The 22,500-nt window shown below is 40.6% G+C and overlaps 2 protein-coding genes across 6 annotated transcripts in view; both read left to right on the forward strand.

Annotated features, from left to right (window-relative positions):
* Positions 1-6,951, forward strand: part of sap30bp (SAP30 binding protein) — a 30,483-nt gene extending 23,532 nt beyond the window's left edge. Inside the window, exons 10-11 of the mRNA XM_058390001.1 lie at positions 6,169-6,253; positions 6,396-6,951. Of these exons, the coding sequence (XP_058245984.1) occupies positions 6,169-6,253; positions 6,396-6,574 (264 nt within the window). The 3' untranslated portion in view covers positions 6,575-6,951. The remainder of the gene's footprint in view (positions 1-6,168; positions 6,254-6,395) is intronic.
* A 7,207-nt stretch (positions 6,952-14,158) lies between these two features.
* The window catches only part of itgb4 (integrin, beta 4), a 26,614-nt gene continuing 18,272 nt past the window's right edge, over positions 14,159-22,500 (forward strand). For 2 of the 5 annotated variants that reach the window (XM_058389257.1, XM_058389259.1), the window contains exons 1-9: positions 14,159-14,548; positions 16,440-16,519; positions 16,657-16,739; positions 17,872-17,967; positions 18,078-18,282; positions 20,954-21,050; positions 21,406-21,577; positions 21,814-22,077; positions 22,309-22,398. In XM_058389257.1, coding sequence (XP_058245240.1) covers positions 16,447-16,519; positions 16,657-16,739; positions 17,872-17,967; positions 18,078-18,282; positions 20,954-21,050; positions 21,406-21,577; positions 21,814-22,077; positions 22,309-22,398 — 1,080 coding nt within the window. In that variant the 5' untranslated portion in view covers positions 14,159-14,548; positions 16,440-16,446. The remainder of the gene's footprint in view (positions 14,549-16,439; positions 16,520-16,656; positions 16,740-17,871; positions 17,968-18,077; positions 18,283-20,953; positions 21,051-21,405; positions 21,578-21,813; positions 22,078-22,308; positions 22,399-22,500) is intronic. The other 3 variants (XM_058389258.1, XM_058389260.1, XM_058389261.1) reach the window with 3 other exon arrangements.

Below are 22,500 nucleotides of genomic sequence, written 5' to 3' on the forward strand. Positions count from 1 at the left end.
CTACACAACGCTACACTATACTATACTATACTACACAACGCAACACTATACTATACTACACAACACTATACTATACTATACTACACTATACTACACAAAACTACACAACACTATACTATACTACACTGTACTACACTATACTGTACTACACTATACTATACTACACAACGCTACACAACACTATACTACACAACGCTACACAACGCTACACAACACTATACTACACTACTATACTGCACTATACTATACTACACAACACTATACTACACTATACTATACTACACAACGCTACACAACACTATACTACACAACACTATACTACACTATACTATACTACACTATACTACACAACGCTACACTATACTACACTATACTATACTACACAACGCAACACTATACTATACTACACAACACTATACTATACTACACTATACTACACAACACTATACTATACTACACTATACTGTACTACACTATACTGTACTACACTATACTATACTACACAATGCTACACAACACTATACTACACAACGCTACACAACACTATACTACACTACTATACTGCACTATACTATACTACACAACACTATACTACACTATACTACACAACACTATACTACACTATACTATACTACACAACGCTACACAACACTATACTACACAACGCTACACAACACTATACTACACTATACTACACAACGCTACACAACACTATACTATACTACACTATACTATACTATACTACACTATACTACACAACGCTACACAACACTATACTACACAACACTATACTATACTACACTATACTGTACTACACTATACTATACTACACAACACTATACTATACTACACTATACTACACTATACTACACTATACTATACTACACAACGCTACACAACACTATACTACACTATACTATACTACACAATGCTACACAACACTATACTATACTACACTATACTATACTACACAACACTATACTACACTACACTATACTACACTATACTATACTACACTATACTACACAATGCTACACAACACTATACTATACTATACTATACTACACAACACTATACTACACTATACTATACTACACTATACTACACTACACTATACTACACTACACTATACTACACTATACTACACAACGCTACACAACACTATACTACACTATACTACACAACGCTACACAACACTATACTACACTATACTATACTACACAATGCTACACAACACTATACTATACTACACTATACTACACAACACTATACTATACTACACTATACTACACAACGCTACACAACACTATACTACACAACACTATACTATACTACACAATGCTACACACCACTATACTACACTATACTATACTACACAACACTATACTACACTATACTATACTACACAATGCTACACAACACTATACTATACTACACTATACTACACTATACTATACTACACTATACTACACAATGCTACACAACACTATACTATACTACACTATACTATACTACACACTATACTACACTATACTATACTACACTATACTACACTATACTACACAACACTATACTACACTATACTACACTATACTACACTACACTACACTATACTACACAACGCTACACAACACTACTACACTACACTATACTATACTACACAATGCTACACAACACTATACTATACTACACTATACTATACTATACTACACAACGCTACACAACACTATACTACACTATACTACACTATACTATACTACACTATACTACACAACACTACACAACACTATACTACACAACACTATACTATACTACACAACGCTACACAACACTATACTACACAACACTATACTACACAACGCTACACAACACTATACTACACAACACTATACTACACAACACTATACTACGCTATACTACACAATGCTACACTATACTATACTATACTACACTATACTACACTACACTATACTACCCTACACTATACTACACAACACTATACTACACTATACTACACAACACTATACTACACTATACTATACTACACTATACTACACTACACTATACTATACTACACTATACTACACAATGCTACACAACACTATACTACACTATACTATACTACACAACACTATACTACACTATACTATACTACACTTTACTACACAATGCTACACTACACTATACTATACTATACTACACAACACTATAATACACTACACTATACTACACTATACTACACTACACTATACTACACTATACTACACTACACTACACAACACTATACTACACAACACTATACTATACTACACTATACTACACAACGCTACACTATACTACACTATACTATACTACACTATACTACACTACACTATACTACACTACACTATACTACACTATACTACACAACGCTACACAACACTATACTACACTATACTACACAACGCTACACAACACTATACTATACTACACTATACTACACAATGCTACACACCACTATACTACACTATACTATACTACACAACACTATACTACACTATACTATACTACACAATGCTACACAACACTATACTATACTACACTATACTATACTACACAATCCTACACACAACTATACTATACTATACTACACAACACTATACTACACTATACTATACTACACAATGCTACACAACACTATACTATACTACACTATACTACACTATACTATACTACACTATACTACACAATGCTACACAACACTATACTATACTACACTATACTATACTACACACTATACTACACTATACTATACTACACTATACTACACTATACTACACAACACTATACTACACTATACTACACTATACTACACTACACTACACTATACTACACAACGCTACACAACACTACTACACTACACTATACTATACTACACAATGCTACACAACACTATACTATACTACACTATACTACACTATACTATACTATACTACACAACGCTACACAACACTATACTACACTATACTACACTATACTATACTACACTATACTACACAACACTACACAACACTATACTACACAACACTATACTATACTACACAACGCTACACAACACTATACTACACAACACTATACTACACAACGCTACACAACACTATACTACACAACACTATACTACACAACACTATACTACGCTATACTACACAATGCTACACTATACTATACTATACTACACTATACTACACTACACTATACTACCCTACACTATACTACACAACACTATACTACACTATACTACACAACACTATACTACACTATACTATACTACACTATACTACACTACACTATACTATACTACACTATACTACACAATGCTACACAACACTATACTACACTATACTATACTACACAACACTATACTACACTATACTATACTACACTTTACTACACAATGCTACACTACACTATACTATACTATACTACACAACACTATACTACACTATACTATACTACACAACACTATACTACACTATACTATACTACACTATACTACACAATGCTACACAACACTATACTATACTACACTATACTATACTACACAACACTATACTATACTATACTACACTATACTACACTATACTACACAATGCTACACAACACTATACTATACTACACTATACTATACTACACACTATACTACACTATACTATACTACACTATACTACACTACACTATACTACACAACACTATACTACACTATACTACACTATACTACACTACACTATACTACACAACGCTACACAACACTACTACACTACACTATACTATACTACACAATGCTACACAACACTATACTATACTACACTATACTATACTACACTATACTATACTATACTACACAACGCTACACAACACTATACTACACTATACCACACTATACTATACTACACTATACTACACAACACTACACAACACTATACTACACAACACTATACTATACTACACAACGCTACACAACACTATACTACACAACACTATACTACACAACGCTACACAACACTATACTACACAACACTATACTACACAACACTATACTACGCTATACTACACAATGCTACACTATACTATACTACACTATACTACACTACACTATACTACCCTACACTATACTACACAACACTATACTACACTATACTATACTACACTATACTACACTACACTATACTACCCTACACTATACTACACAACACTATACTACACTATACTACACTATACTATACTACACTATACTATACTACACTATACTACACTACACTATACTATACTACACTATACTACACAATGCTACACAACACTATACTACACTATACTATACTACACAACACTATACTACACTATACTATACTACACTTTACTACACAATGCTACACTACACTATACTATACTATACTACACAACACTATAATACACTACACTATACTACACTACACTATACTACACTATACTACACTACACTACACAACACTATACTACACAACACTATACTATACTATACTACACTATACTACACAACGCTACACTATACTACACTATACTATACTACACTATACTACACTATACTACACAATGCTACACTATACTATACTACACTATACTATACTACACACTATACTACACTATACTATACTACACTATACTACACTACACTATACTACACAACACTATACTACACTATACTACACTACACTATACTACACAACGCTACACAACACTACTACACAACACTATACTATACTACACAATGCTACACACCACTATACTACACTATACTATACTACACAATGCTACACAACACTATACTATACTACACTATACTATACTACACACTATACTACACTATACTATACTACACTATACTACACTACACTATACTACACAACACTATACTACACTATACTACACTATACTACACTACACTACACTATACTACACAACGCTACACAACACTACTACACTACACTATACTATACTACACAATGCTACACAACACTATACTATACTACACTATACTATACTACACTATACTACACTATACTATACTATACTACACAACGCTACACAACACTATACTACACTATACTACACTATACTATACTACACTATACTACACAACACTACACAACACTATACTACACAACACTATACTATACTACACAACGCTACACAACACTATACTACACAACACTATACTACACAACGCTACACAACACTATACTACACAACACTATACTACACAACACTATACTACGCTATACTACACAATGCTACACTATACTATACTATACTACACTATACTACACTACACTATACTACCCTACACTATACTACACAACACTATACTACACTATACTACACAACACTATACTACACTATACTATACTACACTATACTACACTACACTATACTATACTACACTATACTACACAATGCTACACAACACTATACTACACTATACTATACTACACAACACTATACTATACTATACTACACTTTACTACACAATGCTACACAACACTATACTACACTATACTATACTACACTACACTATACTACACTATACTACACTATACTACACAATGCTACACAACACTATACTACACTATACTATACTACACTACACTATACTACACTATACTACACTACACTATACTACACAATGCTACACAACACTATACTACACTATACTATCCTACACTATACTATACTACACTACACTACACTTTACTATACTACACAACACTACACTATACTACACAACACTACACTTTACTATACTACACAACACTACACTTTACTATACTACACAACACTACACTATACTACACAACACTACACTTTACTATACTACACAACACTACACTTTACTATACTACACAACACTACACTTTACTACACAACACTACACTTTACTATACTACACAACACTACACTTTACTACACAACACTACACTTTACTATACTACACAACACTACACTTTACTACACAACACTACACTTTACTATACTACACAACACTACACTTTACTACACAACACTACACTTTACTACACAACACTACACTTTACTACAGTACACTATACTGTGTATTGTGTTAATTTTCTGTGTGTAATGATGAATTTGTTTCAGATTGAGTTTGTGACGGGAACGAAGAAAGGCACGAGTACGAACGCTGCTGCTGTGACCACCAACACCACCACCACCACCTCCACAGGTACACTGTATATTAATGATTACACACACACACACACACACACACACACACACACACACAGTGCTAAAGTTACATTCTAACTATTGTGATTTTGTATAATTGGCACCGGGGCCACAACTGCGTGTGTGTGTGTATCAATCAGATGCTCAGAAGAGGAAGAGTAAGTGGGACTCGGCGGTTCCGGTCACCCTGTCCCAGCCGGTTCTCTTGACCACCACGGCCACGCTGCCCGGCGTCGTCTCAGTCACCACCACCGCCAGCGGCACCAAGACCACCGTTATCTCCGCCGTGGGCACCATCCTGAAAAAAGCCAAGCAATGACCTCACACACCTGAGCCAGGTAACACTCTGCTCACAGGAAGTGATGCCTCGCCCCAATGTAACTGGACTGCTTTCCATTGGTTGAGGAAGTCTCTGGAGTGGACTGGACCTGAGGGTTTACTCCACAGTACTGGACTGGACTTTATCATCAGGATGAAGGAGTTCTCTCCTCTCACTCGTCCTGGTAGCATCAAGCCCAGGATTACTCTTCACTCTCCTCTTTACCTGTAAATCCCTCACAGCTCAGGAGTTTAGAGCAACATGTTTTCTCTATCCATTTTATGTTTTTAATTTTGCACAATAAACATTTTCACATCTGCTCTTGTAGCCATCTTCACCTTCATGTTTATAAAATAAACATTTTGTATTGTTGTGTAGTTTTGTTGTGCAGAAGAAATATCTTCAAGCTCTGACACACCCAGATACCCTGGAATAATAGTAGTAGTAGTAGTAATAGTAATAATAATAATAATAATAATAGTAATACAAAATATAAACTTGCACGTTGTCTGAAATCAGGTTAAGATGAAGGTCATTAAATAAAAGAATATAAAATTATAGAATGAAAATTAAAATACAATCAGAAACTAAACGAAAGAAGAAAATGACATTCACATATTATTATTAATAATAATAATGATAGTGATGATGATGATGATAAATACATTATATAGGTTAAACAGCAAACAAAAACAAGAGAGAAAAAAAGACACTGAAGTCTCTAATGAAACATCATTACTTCACTACATAGACTAATGACATCATCAGCATAAAAACTGTTTGCTGGAAAAAATAAGAGCTAGTTTAAGTGTTTGAGGAAGATGAAGGTCTTCAATGTTTAAGGACAGTCAGTGACTAAGATGGACATCTAGGGGAAGTTCATTCCACCACCTCGGTGCCAGAACAGAGAAGAGTCTAGATGTAGACCTACCTATGACCCTGAGAGATGGTGGGACCAGTCCAGCAGTGCTAGTGGATCTAAGGGAGTGAGGGTCAGTGTGAGGAGCAATAAGAGCTTTGAAATCAGATGGTGCTGGTCCATTCTGGGCTTTGTAGACAAGGGTCAGTGTTTTACATCTGATGCAGCTACTGAAAGCCAGTGGAGGGAATGCAGCAGTGGGGTGGTGTGGGAGAACTTAGGCAGGTTGAAAACAAGCTGCATTTTGGATCATTTGCAGTGGACCAATTGTATTCAGAGGAAGACCTGCCAGTAAAGAGTTGCAGTAGTCCAGTCTCGAAATGACCAGAGACTGAACAAGCACTTGAGTAGCCTGTGTGGATAGGAATGGTCAAATCCTTCTAATGTTGTACAGAAGAAACCAACATGAGCGTGTCACATTAGCAACATGGGAGGAAAAGGACAGTTGATTGTCCATGGTCACCCCAAGGTTGCAGGCAGTGACCGAAGGGGAGATCATGGAGTTGGACTGGGGATGAATCACCTGGGATAACCAGCAGTTCAGTTTTGCTGGGATTGAGCTTCAGCCGATGAGCGGTCAGCCGAAGCTGTGGTATCTGGGGGAGGGAAGGAGAAGATATTTTGGGTGTCATTGACGTAGCAGTCAGAGAAGACATGTGAGGATATAACCTTGCCAAGAGAGTGAGTGTAGGGGGAGAAAAGGAGAGGGCCAAGCACTGAGCCTTGTGGGACACCAGTAGAGAGTCTGCATGGAGCAGATGTCCATATGGGTGACCATTCAGGTAGGAAGCAAACCATTCCCATGTTGTTCCACAAATTCCAAGACTCCTGAGGGTGGACAAGAGAGTCTTGTGTGTGTGTGTGTGTGTGTGTGTGTGTGTAAGACTGAGGAGCTATGTTTTTGTATCAGTGTGTGGTCTGAGTCAGTTTACTATACACACACACACACACACACATGAAAGCTGTAACTTTTATCATTATTCTATCCTTCCTGCTCGTTAATGGGTTAATTGATGCTAGTGCCAGTGCATTGTGTTATTTGCATTGGGTTGTTAGATCAGGGTCCGTGTGTCAGTAGAAGGCGGAGCTTTAAATCTTCATTAATCATGTTAATAAATCTGTGTGGTGTTTATTTGGGGAAAAGAAATTAGTTTTATTTCTATGTTTCTATGTTGAAAATGTTTTTGTTTTAAATAATTTTGTGTAAGTTTCCAAATGAGATTAAAAATAAAATTTTAAATGTGTCTGTTTATTGATGTATATTTGTATATTTATTAAATTATTTGCACTTTTTTAATGTTCAAGCCTCAGGAGTGAACATGCTGATTTTAGAAAAAATACTTTATTACAATTTATAACATAAAATACATAACTGTAGGGTTTAATACATAGTAGTAGTAGTAGTAGTAGTAATAATAATAATAATAATAATACAACAGTTTTAATAATCTAATTAAAATATAGGCTTTATGGTACTTCTGAAGCTCTGAGTTGAGCTGAAGCTGCAGTGTGAAGGTCAGTGTGTGGGACGTCCCATTGAAATGTTAATGTGGTCATAAAGAGCGCTGGAGAATAAAAGAGGATCTCCATGGGATTCATGTGCAGCTCAGATTCCTGGCTCTGTTTAAAACAGTAACGACACGCTGGGGGACGAGCAACACGAGTGAGGAAGAAGAGCGGAGATGAAGAGTTAAAGATGTGGTCGACGAGGTGAGAGTTTATAAAGATTACACTTTTATTCTTCATTTAAAGGGTTAACGATGATGGAAGCTTCCAGAGTTTCCAGAGAACAGCAGCTCTGACTTTATATTAATGCACTCGCTCTGATACCTTATCGTTACCATAGCAACAGCTTGCTCACAGGGACTTGTACAGCACACACTCCACTGATAATAACAGCACTGAAAAGTGTCATCTTTAATATAATGGAGTTTTCTGTGTGTGTGTGTGTGTGTGAGAGAGAGAGTTGTGAATAAGGAGTCTCCAGGGTCAGTGCTGTGTGTCAGTCAGAGGTGAAGTTGGAACATCTGTATGAGCGAATAAAGACTGCTGTAGAGTAAATGACCACAGGGACTAACTTCTTTCGTGTTCATGAGACATTTAAATGTAACTATAAATGGATAAATAGTTATGATAATAATAGTTAACTGTCAAATGTCAATTAATGATCAATTATCATTCAGTTAATAATAATTAATAAAGTCAATTAATTCTAATTATCATTAAATCCTCAGACACATGCAGTTTGAGGACAATACTCAGCTTCGTCACACTACACACACTACACACGTGTTATGGTTTATTTCATGTGTTAAACTGTTGTAAAATAGAGACCTGCCCTGTAAGGACTGCTCTGATTTCTCTGTACTCAGTGTAGTGACAGTAACAGAATCCTGAGTGTTTTCCTCTAACAGCAGCTCAGTGTGTGTTCCTAGCTGCAGGATTTCGAGCCTCTTTCTGTTGTCAGGAGCAGAACTCTTACACTCCAGCTATTTTTAGATGTTTTTGGGGATGTGAAGGAAAACAGTAATAGAAAGTTTCCCTTTTGAGGCAGATGTAGCTCACGTGTGTGTGTGTGTGTTGCGCTTTCTCTGACTCACACAGACACACCCAGACTCTTATTCACTCGCAGCTCATTGTGTTTTATTCGTTGGTGCTTGCTCTCCACTTAGAACACTCAGTTCCTGTGATTTCAGGTTGCCGTGGTTACCGTGTGTGTGTGTGTGCGTGTGTGTGCGTGTGTGTGCATGCTATATCATGACTTGGAGTGAGTGCTACACCTGGACCTCAGGTATGATTCCTGAGGTATGAGACCTAGAGGTGTTCACAGACAGTGTACTGTGTTACATTAAGAACTGTTGCAGTGAACAAACACTTCTGGGTCTACCCAAACCAGAAGCCCTGGATGACCCAGGAGGTCCAGCGGCTGCTGATGGAGAGAAACACTGACAGAGGAGCCACTGGAGGCAGCTACAGTAAAACCCATGGTCCACAGCAACCCCAGTTTGATTACCCTGTCTGATCTGAGGAGATTCTTGGACTAAACCTGTTGCAGTTGAGTGTAAAGATCTTAGACTTGGTGCTGATCCAGAAGAGCCTCAAGAAACTGAGGGTGCAGAACCATCAGGTCTGTAAGCTACAGAAACAACACAACTACATCTGACTTAAGTGACCAAATGTGTATGTCTCAGATACCCTTAGACGTTCTCAGAGATTTGGAAACTCTGGTGATTCTGGAAATAGAGAGATGAGACAGACAAGGACAACCCAAGCCTGTAATGTCTCCTTGAGGAGACTACAGGAATATTTTAAGGGGAAATGAGTTAGAAGAATGGTTGGGAACTGGTAGCAAAACATAAGGACAAGACTGGAGCAAGCTGTAAAGAAGAAGGTCACATGGACCAAGCTATGGAGAGCAGAAACTCAACACATTAGGTTTATTTTCCAGGCAGTCAACAACATTCTAACAAGCTGGTGGAATTACCAAGTCCCAGAGAACATCACAGGCTACCACACAAAACTGCAAGTTGGCCTTGGGAAGCAGTAAGGTCTGCATGGCCCCACCTGAACATCTACCGGGGCTTCACAGGAGACAATATAGGAACTTGGGCCAGGACACAGTGCCAAGAAGCTCCAAGCAATTCAAGCTTCAGAACATGTGCAGATCAAGTGGTCCCTAGTCTGCAAGGAAATGCAGTGACTGCAGTTAGGTGGAGATGCTGGTTCAGTGCTGGCGCTTGATGACCAACTCATGATCACCATCATCACTAGACTAGTGCCCAACTTGGTGTGTGGTGTGTGCCCTCTGTCCACTAAACACAGGAAGACGTCTGCTCCTTGGCTATCAGATATGCTTTGCAACAATTGGAAAGAACTATGAACAGCAGAGAGGAAGTGGAAGAAATCTCGACTTGACACAGATCTCATCTCTTACCATATGCTCCTGTCCAGAATCTTTCCAGAGGTGACTTCTGCCAAGACTTCCTTCTACAAGGAAAAGTTCAAAGCTTCTGCACAAGATCCTCGAAAGCTCCACAACATCTTCTTTGCACTACTCAACCCTCCAGCTCCACCTGGTCCATCTCCCCTGACCTCTGATGACTTTGCCACCTTTTACAGCGAGAAATTGAGAAGATCTGTCAGATCTTCACTTTTGCCCCAACTTCATCTACATTACACAGTCACAGTCCTGCAGTCCTACCACCTGCCCACTGGATCCAATCCCTTCTACTATGCTCCAGACCATCTCGTCTGACCTCCTGACCTTCATCACCACAGTCATCAATGGATCCATAACATCTGGTCAGGTACCAACTGCCTTTAAGAAAGCAAGGGTTATCCCTATACTGAAGAAACCTGCTCTGGATCCCTCTGACATCAGTAATTACAGACCGGTATCACTCCTCTCCTTTATCTCTAAAATTCTCAAATGAATTGTTTATAATCAGCTGTCTGACCATCTCCTGCAGAATAACCTTCATGATCCCAACCAGTCTGGCTTCAAAGCAGCACATTCCACAGAGACTGCCCTTTTGGTGGTTATTGAGAAACTACAAGCTTCATCGGTCCTCATCCTCCTCCACCTTTCTGCAGCATTTGACACGGTTAACCACAAGACACTCTTGTCCACCCTCAGGAGTCTTGGAATTTGTGGAACAGCATGGGAATGGTTGCTTTCTACCTGGATGGTCGCTGATATCAGGTAACATGGAAGGGATTGACATCTGCTCCACACAGACTCTCTACTGGTGTCCCACAAGTCACACACTCATGTCTGTTTCTTCTGTACAGCAGCAGAAGGATTCGGTCATTTCTATCCACACAGGCTGCTCAGGTGCTTGTTCAGTCTCTGGTCATTTCAAGACTGGACTTCTCTCTACTGGCAGGTCTTCCTCTGAATGCAATTCGTCCACTGCAAATGACCCCAAATGCAGCTGTATGGCTTGTTTTCAACCTGCCTAAGTTCTCCCACACCACCCCACTGCTGCTCCTCCACTGGCTTCCAGTAGCTGCATTAGATTTAAAACACTGACCCTTACCTACAAAGCCAAGAATGGACCAGAACCATCTGATCTCAAAGATCTTATTACTCCTCACACTGACCCTCGCTCCCTCAGGTCCACTAACACTGCTCCACTGGTCCACCATCTCTCAGGGTCAGAGGTTGGTCTACATCTAGACTCTTCCCTAGACTCTTGGTGGAATGAACTTCCCATAGATGACCAGCTGAGTCACTGACTGTCTTCTAATGAGGACTGAAGACCTACCTCTTCCTGAAACACTTAAACTAGCTCTTATTTTCCCTGTTTGCTTTATTTACTGTATTGTTTGTTGTATGTAGATTAAAAAACACACACAGTCTTCAGGCTGATGGTCTCCTGAGTTCTTCAAATGTTCTGGGTCCTCTGCTGTACTGTCACGGTGGTGAACCTCAACTCTGACACCAATGAAAGGCCTACCTAGAGGAGATTCAAATCCTGGAGAACTGGTGCCAGGAGAACATCCTCCTTCTGAACATCAGCAAGACAAAAAACCAGGAGGAGCTTCTTCCCACAGAATATTTGGGCCTCAACCAAGACAACACCTAGAACCTGGACTCATCTGCACAACACCCACTGCCTCAACCTGGTGTTACACAGTAACATACTGCACAAACATCTGCACACATCTGCACAGTATTCAAAAACACATTACTTCTGCTTCTGATCTTCAGAATCTTTTACATTATAGTTTTATCTTCTTCCTTCCTTGAGTACAAATAAATAAATTCTAGCTTTATGTAAATTCTATTTTTGTCTGTGACAGTCCAGAAGACATTTCACTGTGTGCCGTGTGTGTGTGTGTGTGTGTGTGTGTGTGCAACAAAATTAGAATTCTTAGCTTTTAAAAGAGGGTTTTGTTTGGAAGCCTGACTGATAGGAAACCCTTTGTTTTAAGCTTCTACCAGAGGAACCAGCAGAGGAACCTTAAGGAACTAAAACCATTAAACTAAGTTTCTAAGCATTTTGTCTAGAACGATTAAAATGTGTTGCTGTAGCGCGCACTCTTCACTGCTCAAGTGTTTTCAAGCTCTGTGTGTGTCTGTGTGTCTGTGTGTGTGTGTGTGTGTGTGTCTGTGTGTGTGTGTGTGTCTGTGTGTGTGTGTGTGTGTGTGTGTGTGTCTGTGTGTGTGTGTGTGTGTGTGTGTGTGTGCATAACTGTACAGAAAGATGAGTCTTTGTAGCCTCCGGGAAAAAACTTCCACTGCCACTCCCATACTGCTCTCCGTCTCTCTCTCTCTCTCTCTCTCTCTCTCTCTCTCTCTCTCTCTCTCTTTTTTTACATGTCTGTCCTTATTGTCTCACTCTCACTTCCTTTCCCTCCTGTTATCTATCTTTCAGACTTTCTCTTTTTCCTTTTTCCTTATCCCTCTCTTGCAGTTAGATATACTAGCAAACCACACACACACACCGCACACACACACTCGCCCTCCACCTCTCCTTGTCTCGTCATTTCTCAGGTCTGTGCAGGTGAGTGTGTGTTTGCGTTTGTGCGTTTGTGCAGGAATGCGGGAGCAGCATGAGTGTGTGTGTGTGTGTGTGTGTGCATTTGATGGAGGAGGAGTGAAAGAACGAACAAAAGGGGAAGTGGAGGAAGGGAGTCGCCTTCAGCCCACCTGAGAGCTCTGCTATGGGAGGAGGGGTTTAAAACCACACACATATACAGACTCTCTCACTCTCTCTCTCACACACTCTCGCACGGCTGATCCGATCCTGCCACTCCACTCCACACACTCTCACACACTCTCACACACACTGAAGATTAGAGCCGGAGTGTAACTGCAGGAGGAGAAACACAACCTACTTTGGAAACTTCAAAGAAACTCACATCTCTGAGATCAAAGACACTTTACAACTTTTTACCTTTTTAAACTGTTTTCATATTTTTACAATTTTGTTTTTGTTTGTTCCACTCTGTGGAAGTGTGTGTGTGAGGGAGGAAGGGATTTTACCTCACACTGTACGTCTACACACTTGGACTTTGAGACTTGGACTGGGAGACTCAGTATTAAGCAGGTAAAACTTCTTACACACACACACCTTTTCTCTTATACACTAATTGTTGTTGTGTTATGTTTGCTGACTCTTATTGTTTTTAACACACACACACACACACACACACACACAGTTAGACTCTAGTGGCTGTGTGTCATATGCGTAGTTATCTGGAATACCTTCTGGAAGTTTTCAGATCCGTGTGTGTGTGTGTGTTTAACTCTGGGTAGATTTATGGCTGTGAAATTGAATACCAGCACCAAAAACTCCTCACACTCTCTTACTACACACCAATAAACAATATAACACCTGATACACATTCCTGTACGCAAACACACACTTTAATACACACAACCTTCTCTGCTTTGTGTGTGTGTGTGTGTGTGGGTGTATTTGTGTGTGTGTGTCCTAAAACATTGAGTGGGAAAACCAGCAGCTGCTTTCACACACACACACACACACACACACACTTTTAAATCACGTTATAATGTTACAGCTCCAGTAATCTGTAGTTCCATCCCATAATATTCATGTTGCTGAACTGGAGCTTAACCCTGATGCTGTAATATATTGTTGTTTCCATGGTAACAGCTCATTCACAGGGATGTGTGCAGCACACACTCCACACACACACTTAACCTGAACAGAGAAGGCTGTTAGAGAAAAATAATCAAGGTGATAACTCTCTTAAAAAATAAATCTCTCTCTCTCTTTCTCTCTCTCTCCCCCTCTCTCTCCCCTTCTCCCTCTCTTTCTGCCTCCCTCTCCCTCCCTCTCTCTCTCTCTCTCCCCCTCTCTCTCCCCTCTCTCTGCCTCTCTCTCTCCCCCTATCTCCCCCCTCTCTCTCTCTCTCTCTCTCTCTCTCTCTTTCTCTCTCTCTCCCCCTCTCTCTCCCCTTCTCCCTCTCTTTCTGCCTCCCTCTCCCTCCCTCTCTCTCTCTCTCTCCCCCTCTCTCTCCCCTCTCTCTGCCTCTCTCTCTCTCTCTCCCTCTCTCCCCCTCTCTCTGCCCCTCTCTCTCTCTCTCTCCCCTCTCCCCCCTCTCTCTGCCCCTCTCTCTCTCTCTCTCTCTCTCTCTCTCCCCTCTCTCTGCCCCCCTCTCTCTCCCCCTCTCCCTCTCTTTCTGCCCCCCCCCTCTCTCTCGCCCACTCCCCCTGCTCTCTTGCTCACTCTACCTGTGTGTGTGTGGAGGGGGGGTTATGGGGTTTTATGTAACACAGGAATTTTACAGTAATAAAATATAATTATATAAATATATAGTTTTGTATAATTTAGTATGAAGTGTGTGTGTGTGTGTGTGTGTGTGTGTGTGTGTGTGTAGATGAACACCTGTAGACGTACACATTACTCTTCACACATTAACAACAAAACACACACCTTTAAAATGGCTTCTGGACAGAACTCAGGCACAGGGGTCAAAGGTCATGATGGTCAGGGCTGCGAGACCAGCAGAAAAGCCGTATGAGAACTGAGGGATATGTAAATGACGACCGCTTGATTTTATAACATTTTTAACATTAGACACAAAACTTTACGGAAATCCAGGTTTACATTTAGATCCTGAGCGCGTGGGAATCTCCCTGAGACAACACGAGGAGGAATCCTGGAGAGGAACCGGGCCGGACACAGAACCCGTCCTCTTCCAAGTGACAGCGGGTCAGCGGGTCAGCGGGTCAGCGCTAGATAAATCAGCAGTAAACAAACGGAATTGATAAAACTCCCTCCGTTAATCACCTTACTGAGAAGAGCTCTGAGACACAACATCTGCTCATGGAACTCCAGGAATTCTGACAGATCCATAAAACACACACACACACAGGGATGCTTTGATCTTCACAGTAAAATGCAATTTTTTTTATAAAAATAGATTTTGTAATGTGTGTGTGTGTGTGTGTGTGTGTGTGTGTGCGTGCAGGTCAGAAATGGGAAGATGGGTGTGGCCCCTCGGTGTGTTATTTCTGTCTCTCATCCTGATTGGTCATCATGATGTCAGTGGTGAGGAAACTTTTCTTTTTACGTTATTATATTATATTATATTATATTATATTATATTATATTATATTATATTATATTATATTATATTATATTATATTATATTATATTATATTATATTGTATTGTATTATTTCACAGCCAATCGCTGTGCAGCGAGTAAAGCCACCAGCTGCTCTGCGTGTTTGCAGACTGGATTTGGCTGTGCATACTGTCCTGATGAGGTGAGTACATCTGCCCCAGTATCTGCGCCAGCCCAACACCCCTTCTAACACATCTGCCCCAGCCCAACACCCCTTCTAACACATCTGCCCCAGCCCAACACCCCTTCTAACACATCTGCCCCAGCCCAACACCCCCTCTAACACATCTGCCCCAGCCCAACACCCCTCTAACACATCTGCCCCAGCCCAACACCCCCTCTAACACATCAGCCCCACCCCAACACCCCCTCTAACACATCTGCCCCAGCACAACACCCCCTCTAACACATCTGCCCCAGCACAACACCCCCTCTAACACATCTGCCCCAGCACAACACCCCTCTAACACATCTGCCCCAGCCCAACACCCTCTAACACATCTGCCCCAGCACAACACCCCCTCTAACACATCTGCCCCAGCCCAACACCCCCTCTAACACATCTGCCCCAGCCCAACACCCCCTCTAACACATCTGCCCCAGCCCAACACCCCCTCTAACACATCTGCCCCACCCCAACACCCCCTCTAACACATCTGCCCCAGCCCAACACCCCCTCTAACACATCTGCCCCAGCCCAACACCCTCTAACACATCTGCCCCAGCCCAACACCCTCTAACACATCTGCCCAGCCCAACACCCTCTCTAACACATCTGCCCCACCCCAACACCCCCCCTAACACATCTGCCCCAGCACAACACCCCCTCTAACACAACTGCCCCAGCACAACACCCCCTCTAACACATCTGCCCCAGCCCAACACCCCCTCTAACACATCTGCCCCAGCCCAACACCCCCTCTAACACAACTGCCCCAGCCCAACACCCCTCTAACACATCTGCCCCAGCCCAACACCCTCTAACACATCTGCCCCAGCCCAACACCCCCTCTAACACATCTGCCCCAGCCCAACACCCCCCCTTAACCACCTGCCCCAGCCCAACACCCCCTCTAACACATCTGCCCCACCCCAACACCCCCTCTAACACATCTGCCCCAGCACAACACCCCCTCTAACAAACTGGTATATGTGATGCTGGTAGGAGTGTGATGCTCATCTGCCAAATGCCAGAAATGCAAATGAAGTAATGTATTTCAGTTGTAATAAAATAAAATCTTCTCCTGCGTGTGAATCTCTCTGGTGTTCTTCAGGTGTTTGGGTTTGATCGATGTGACCTGCTGGAGAACCTGAAAGCTCACGGCTGTGTTAAGTACATAGCAGTGCAGAGCTCCATGTCCATGCTGAAGGTGAACACATACAGAATCTCCTCTCTCTCTCGCTCTCTCTCTCTCTCTCTCTCTCTCTCTCTCTCTCTCTCTCTCTCTCCTCATGTTGTTCTCTTGTCTCTCTGTAACAGAATGTTGCAATTAATAAGAGCCTGAAACGCTCCCAAGTGGCTCCTCAGCAGATGAGTGTGACTCTGTTACCCGGTGAGGAGCGTGAGGTGGAGATGGAGGTGTTTGAGCCGGGGCGTGGTCCACTCGACCTCTACATTCTCATGGACTTCTCTAACTCCATGTCTGATGATCTGGCCAACCTCAAGAGGATGGGGGACGAGCTAGGTAAAAAACAAACAACAACAACAACAATAATAAACAATTTATCATATGTTTGCACAAAATGTATCATTTTTTGTGTGTGTGTGTGTGTTATTGTGCATGTTTAATATAATGTGTGTGTGTGTGTGTGTGTGTGTGTTATTGTGCATGTTTAATATAATGTGTGTGTGTGTGTGTGTGTGTGTTATTGTGCATGTTTAATATAATGTGTGTGTGTGTGTGTTATTGTGCATGTTTAATATAATGTGTGTGTGTGTGTGTGTTATTGTGCATGTTTAATATAATGTGTGTGTGTGTGTGTTATTGTGCATGTTTAATATAATGTGTGTGTGTGTGTGTGTGTTATTGTGCATGTTTAATATAATGTGTGTGTGTGTGTGTGTGTTATTGTGCATGTTTAATATAATGTGTGTGTGTGTGTGTGTTATTGTGTATGTTGAATATAATGTGTGTGTGTGTTATTGTGTATGTTGAATATAATGTGTGTGTGTGTGTGTTATTGTGCATGTTGAATATAATGTGTGTGTGTGTGTGTGTGTGTGTGTTATTGTGTATGTTGAATATAATGTGTGTGTGTGTTATTGTGTATGTTGAATATAATGTGTGTGTATGTGTGTGTTATTGTGTATGTTGAATATAATGTGTGTGTGTATGTGTGTGTGTTATTGTGCATGTTGAATATAATGTGTGTGTGTGTGTGTTATTGTGCATGTTGAATATAATGTGTGTGTGTGTGTTATTGTGTATGTTGAATATAATGTGTGTGTGTGTGTTATTGTGCATGTTGAATATAATGTGTGTGTGTTATTGTGCATGTTGAATAATGTGTGTGTGTGTGTGTTATTGTGTATGTTGAATATAATGTGTGTGTGTGTGTGTTATTGTGCATGTTGAATATAATGTGTGTGTGTGTGTGTTATTGTGTATGTTGAATAATGTGTGTGTGTGTGTGTGTGTGTGTGTTATTGTGTATGTTGAATAATGTGTGTGTATGTGTGTGTGTTATTGTGCATGTTGAATATAATGTGTGTGTGTGTGTGTTATTGTGTATGTTGAATATAATGTGTGTGTGTGTGTGTTATTGTGTATGTTGAATATAATGTGTGTGTGTGTGTGTTATTGTGCATGTTGAATATAATGTGTGTGTGTGTGTGTTATTGTGCATGTTGAATATAATGTGTGTGTGTGTGTGTGTGTTATTGTGCATGTTGAATATAATGTGTGTGTGTGTGTGTGTGTTATTGTGCATGTTGAATATAATGTGTGTGTGTGTGTGTTATTGTGTATGTTGAATATAATGTGTGTGTGTGTGTGTTATTGTGTATGTTGAATATAATGTGTGTGTGTGTGTGTGTGTGTGTGTGTTATTGTGCATGTTGAATATAATGTGTGTGTGTGTGTTATTGTGCATGTTGAATATAATGTGTGTGTGTGTGTTATTGTGTATGTTGAATATAATGTGTGTGTGTGTGTGTTATTGTGCATGTTGAATATAATGTGTGTGTGTGTGTGTTATTGTGTATGTTGAATATAATGTGTGTGTGTGTGTGTTATTGTGCATGTTGAATAATGTGTGTGTGTGTGTGTTATTGTGTATGTTGAATAATGTGTGTGTGTGTGTTATTGTGTATGTTGAATATAATGTGTGTGTGTGTGTGTGTTATTGTGTATGTTGAATATAATGTGTGTGTGTGTGTGTTACTGTGTATGTTGAATATAATGTGTGTGTGTGTGTGTTATTGTGTATGTTGAATATAATGTGTGTGTGTGTGTGTTATTGTGCATGTTGAATATAATGTGTGTGTGTGTGTGTGTGTGTGTGTTATTGTGTATGTTGAATATAATGTGTGTGTGTGTGTGTTATTGTGTATGTTGAATATAATGTGTGTGTGTGTTATTGTGTATGTTGAATATAATGTGTGTGTGTGTGTGTGTGTTATTGTGTATGTTGAATATAATGTGTGTGTGTGTGTGTGTTATTGTGTATGTTGAATATAATGTGTGTGTGTGTGTGTTATTGTGTATGTTGAATATAATGTGTGTGTGTGTGTGTTATTGTGCATGTTGAATATAATGTGTGTGTGTGTGTGTGTGTGTTATTGTGTATGTTGAATATAATGTGTGTGTGTGTGTGTTATTGTGTATGTTGAATATAATGTGTGTGTGTGTGTGTGTTATTGTGTATGTTGAATATAATGTGTGTGTGTGTGTGTTATTGTGTATGTTGAATATAATGTGTGTGTGTGTGTGTGTTATTGTGCATGTTGAATATAATGTGTGTGTGTGTGTGTGTTATTGTGTATGTTGAATATAATGTGTGTGTTATTGTGTATGTTGAATATAATGTGTGTGTGTGTGTGTGTTATTGTGTATGTTGAATATAATGTGTGTGTGTGTGTGTTATTGTGTATGTTGAATATAATGTGTGTGTGTGTGTGTGTTATTGTGCATGTTGAATAATGTGTGTGTGTGTGTGTGTTATTGTGTATGTTGAATATAATGTGTGTGTGTGTGTGTGTTATTGTGTATGTTGAATATAATGTGTGTGTGTGTGTGTTATTGTGTATGTTGAATATAATGTGTGTGTGTGTGTGTGTTATTGTGCATGTTGAATAATGTGTGTGTGTGTGTTATTGTGTATGTTGAATATAATGTGTGTGTGTGTGTGTTACAGCTCGGTTGGTTGGGACTCTCTCTGATGATTACACAATCGGATTTGGAAAATTTGTTGATAAAGTCACTGAACCACAGACAGACATGAGACCATCAAAGTATGAGACATATCTGTCTGTCTGTCTGTCTGCCAGTCTGTCTGCCTGTGTCTCAGCCTGCCTGTCCATCTGCCTGTCAGTCTGTCTGTCTGCCTGTGTGTCTGCCTACCTGTCTGTCTGTGCACTTGCCTGTCTATCTGTCTGTCTGTCTGCCTACCTGTCTGTCTGTCCACCTGCATGTCTATCTGTCTATCTGCCTGTTTGTCTGATCTCTATCAGACTGAGCTTCTTTACATTTGTTCTTCTACTTTCTACTGATTTTTTAAAACTTAATGTGATCTCTTCTTTTCTCCCCCACTTCCATCTGTTTGTCTGTCTGCCTGTCTCTCTGCCTGCCCGCCTGTCTGTCTATCAGGTTGCAGGAGCCATGGTCAAACAGTGACCCCCCGTTCTCCTTCCAGCACGTGATCAATCTCACCAGTAACATCAGCACTTTCAGACAGATCCTGCAGAAGGAGAGAATATCTGGCAACCTGGACGCTCCTGAGGGAGGATTCGACGCCATCCTTCAGGCCACCGTGTGTAAGGTAACCAATCAGCACACAGAATGATCACATGATGCCTCTCAACCCACGTAAGTGTGCATTATGGGTAATTGGTACCAACTGTATCATATTCTACACAGAGCTAGTGGAGGCTGTGACAGAACAAACCCCTCATGTAGTGCACTACCTAGTGCACTTAGTATCTCAGACCTGCGTTCTGATTGGCTGAGAGGAAGGATCTGTATCGATTTAGTTTTTATCCCGTTCTTTGTGCTCAGTCTCAGATCGGGTGGAGGCAGCACAGCACCCATCTCCTGGTCTTCTCCACCGAGTCGGCCTTCCATTATGAGGCAGACGGCATAAACGTGTTGGCAGGAATTTTACCACGGAACGATGAGGCGTGTCACCTGGACAGTAACGGGCAGTACACACACGCCACGCTGCAGGATTACCCATCAGTCCCCACGCTGGTGCGGCTCCTCGTCCAGAACAACATCATCCCCATCTTCGCCATCACCAACCACTCGCGCTCCTATTATGAGGTCAGTGTGTGAGGAGAACGTCCACCATGCTGCTCCTTCATCTCTCTCTCTCTCTCTCTCTCTTCCCCTCTCTTCACCCCTCTATTCCCCCTCTCCCTCTCTCCCTCCCCCTCTCTTCACCCCTCCACCCCCCTCCCTCTCTCCCTCTCATTTTCTCATCCCCCCCCTCTCTCTTTCTGATGAACAGATTTGTTGTTAAAGTTTTCCTTTATTTTTTTTAATGTAATGTAGAAGCTGCTTCAGTATTTCCCCATCGCTGAGCTCGGAGTGCTGACGGACGATTCGTCCAACATCCTCAACATCATCAAGAACGCCTTCGAGGTGAGTCACACACTCCACCACTGTGTCTGAGACTCTCACTCTGCCTGTCTGTCTGCCTGTTCCTCTGCCGGTCTGTCTGTTCGACTGTCTGTCCCTCTGCCT

Source organism: Hemibagrus wyckioides, linkage group LG05 (genome assembly GCF_019097595.1).
Source record: "Hemibagrus wyckioides isolate EC202008001 linkage group LG05, SWU_Hwy_1.0, whole genome shotgun sequence".
Classification (NCBI taxonomy): Eukaryota; Metazoa; Chordata; class Actinopteri; order Siluriformes; family Bagridae; genus Hemibagrus; species Hemibagrus wyckioides.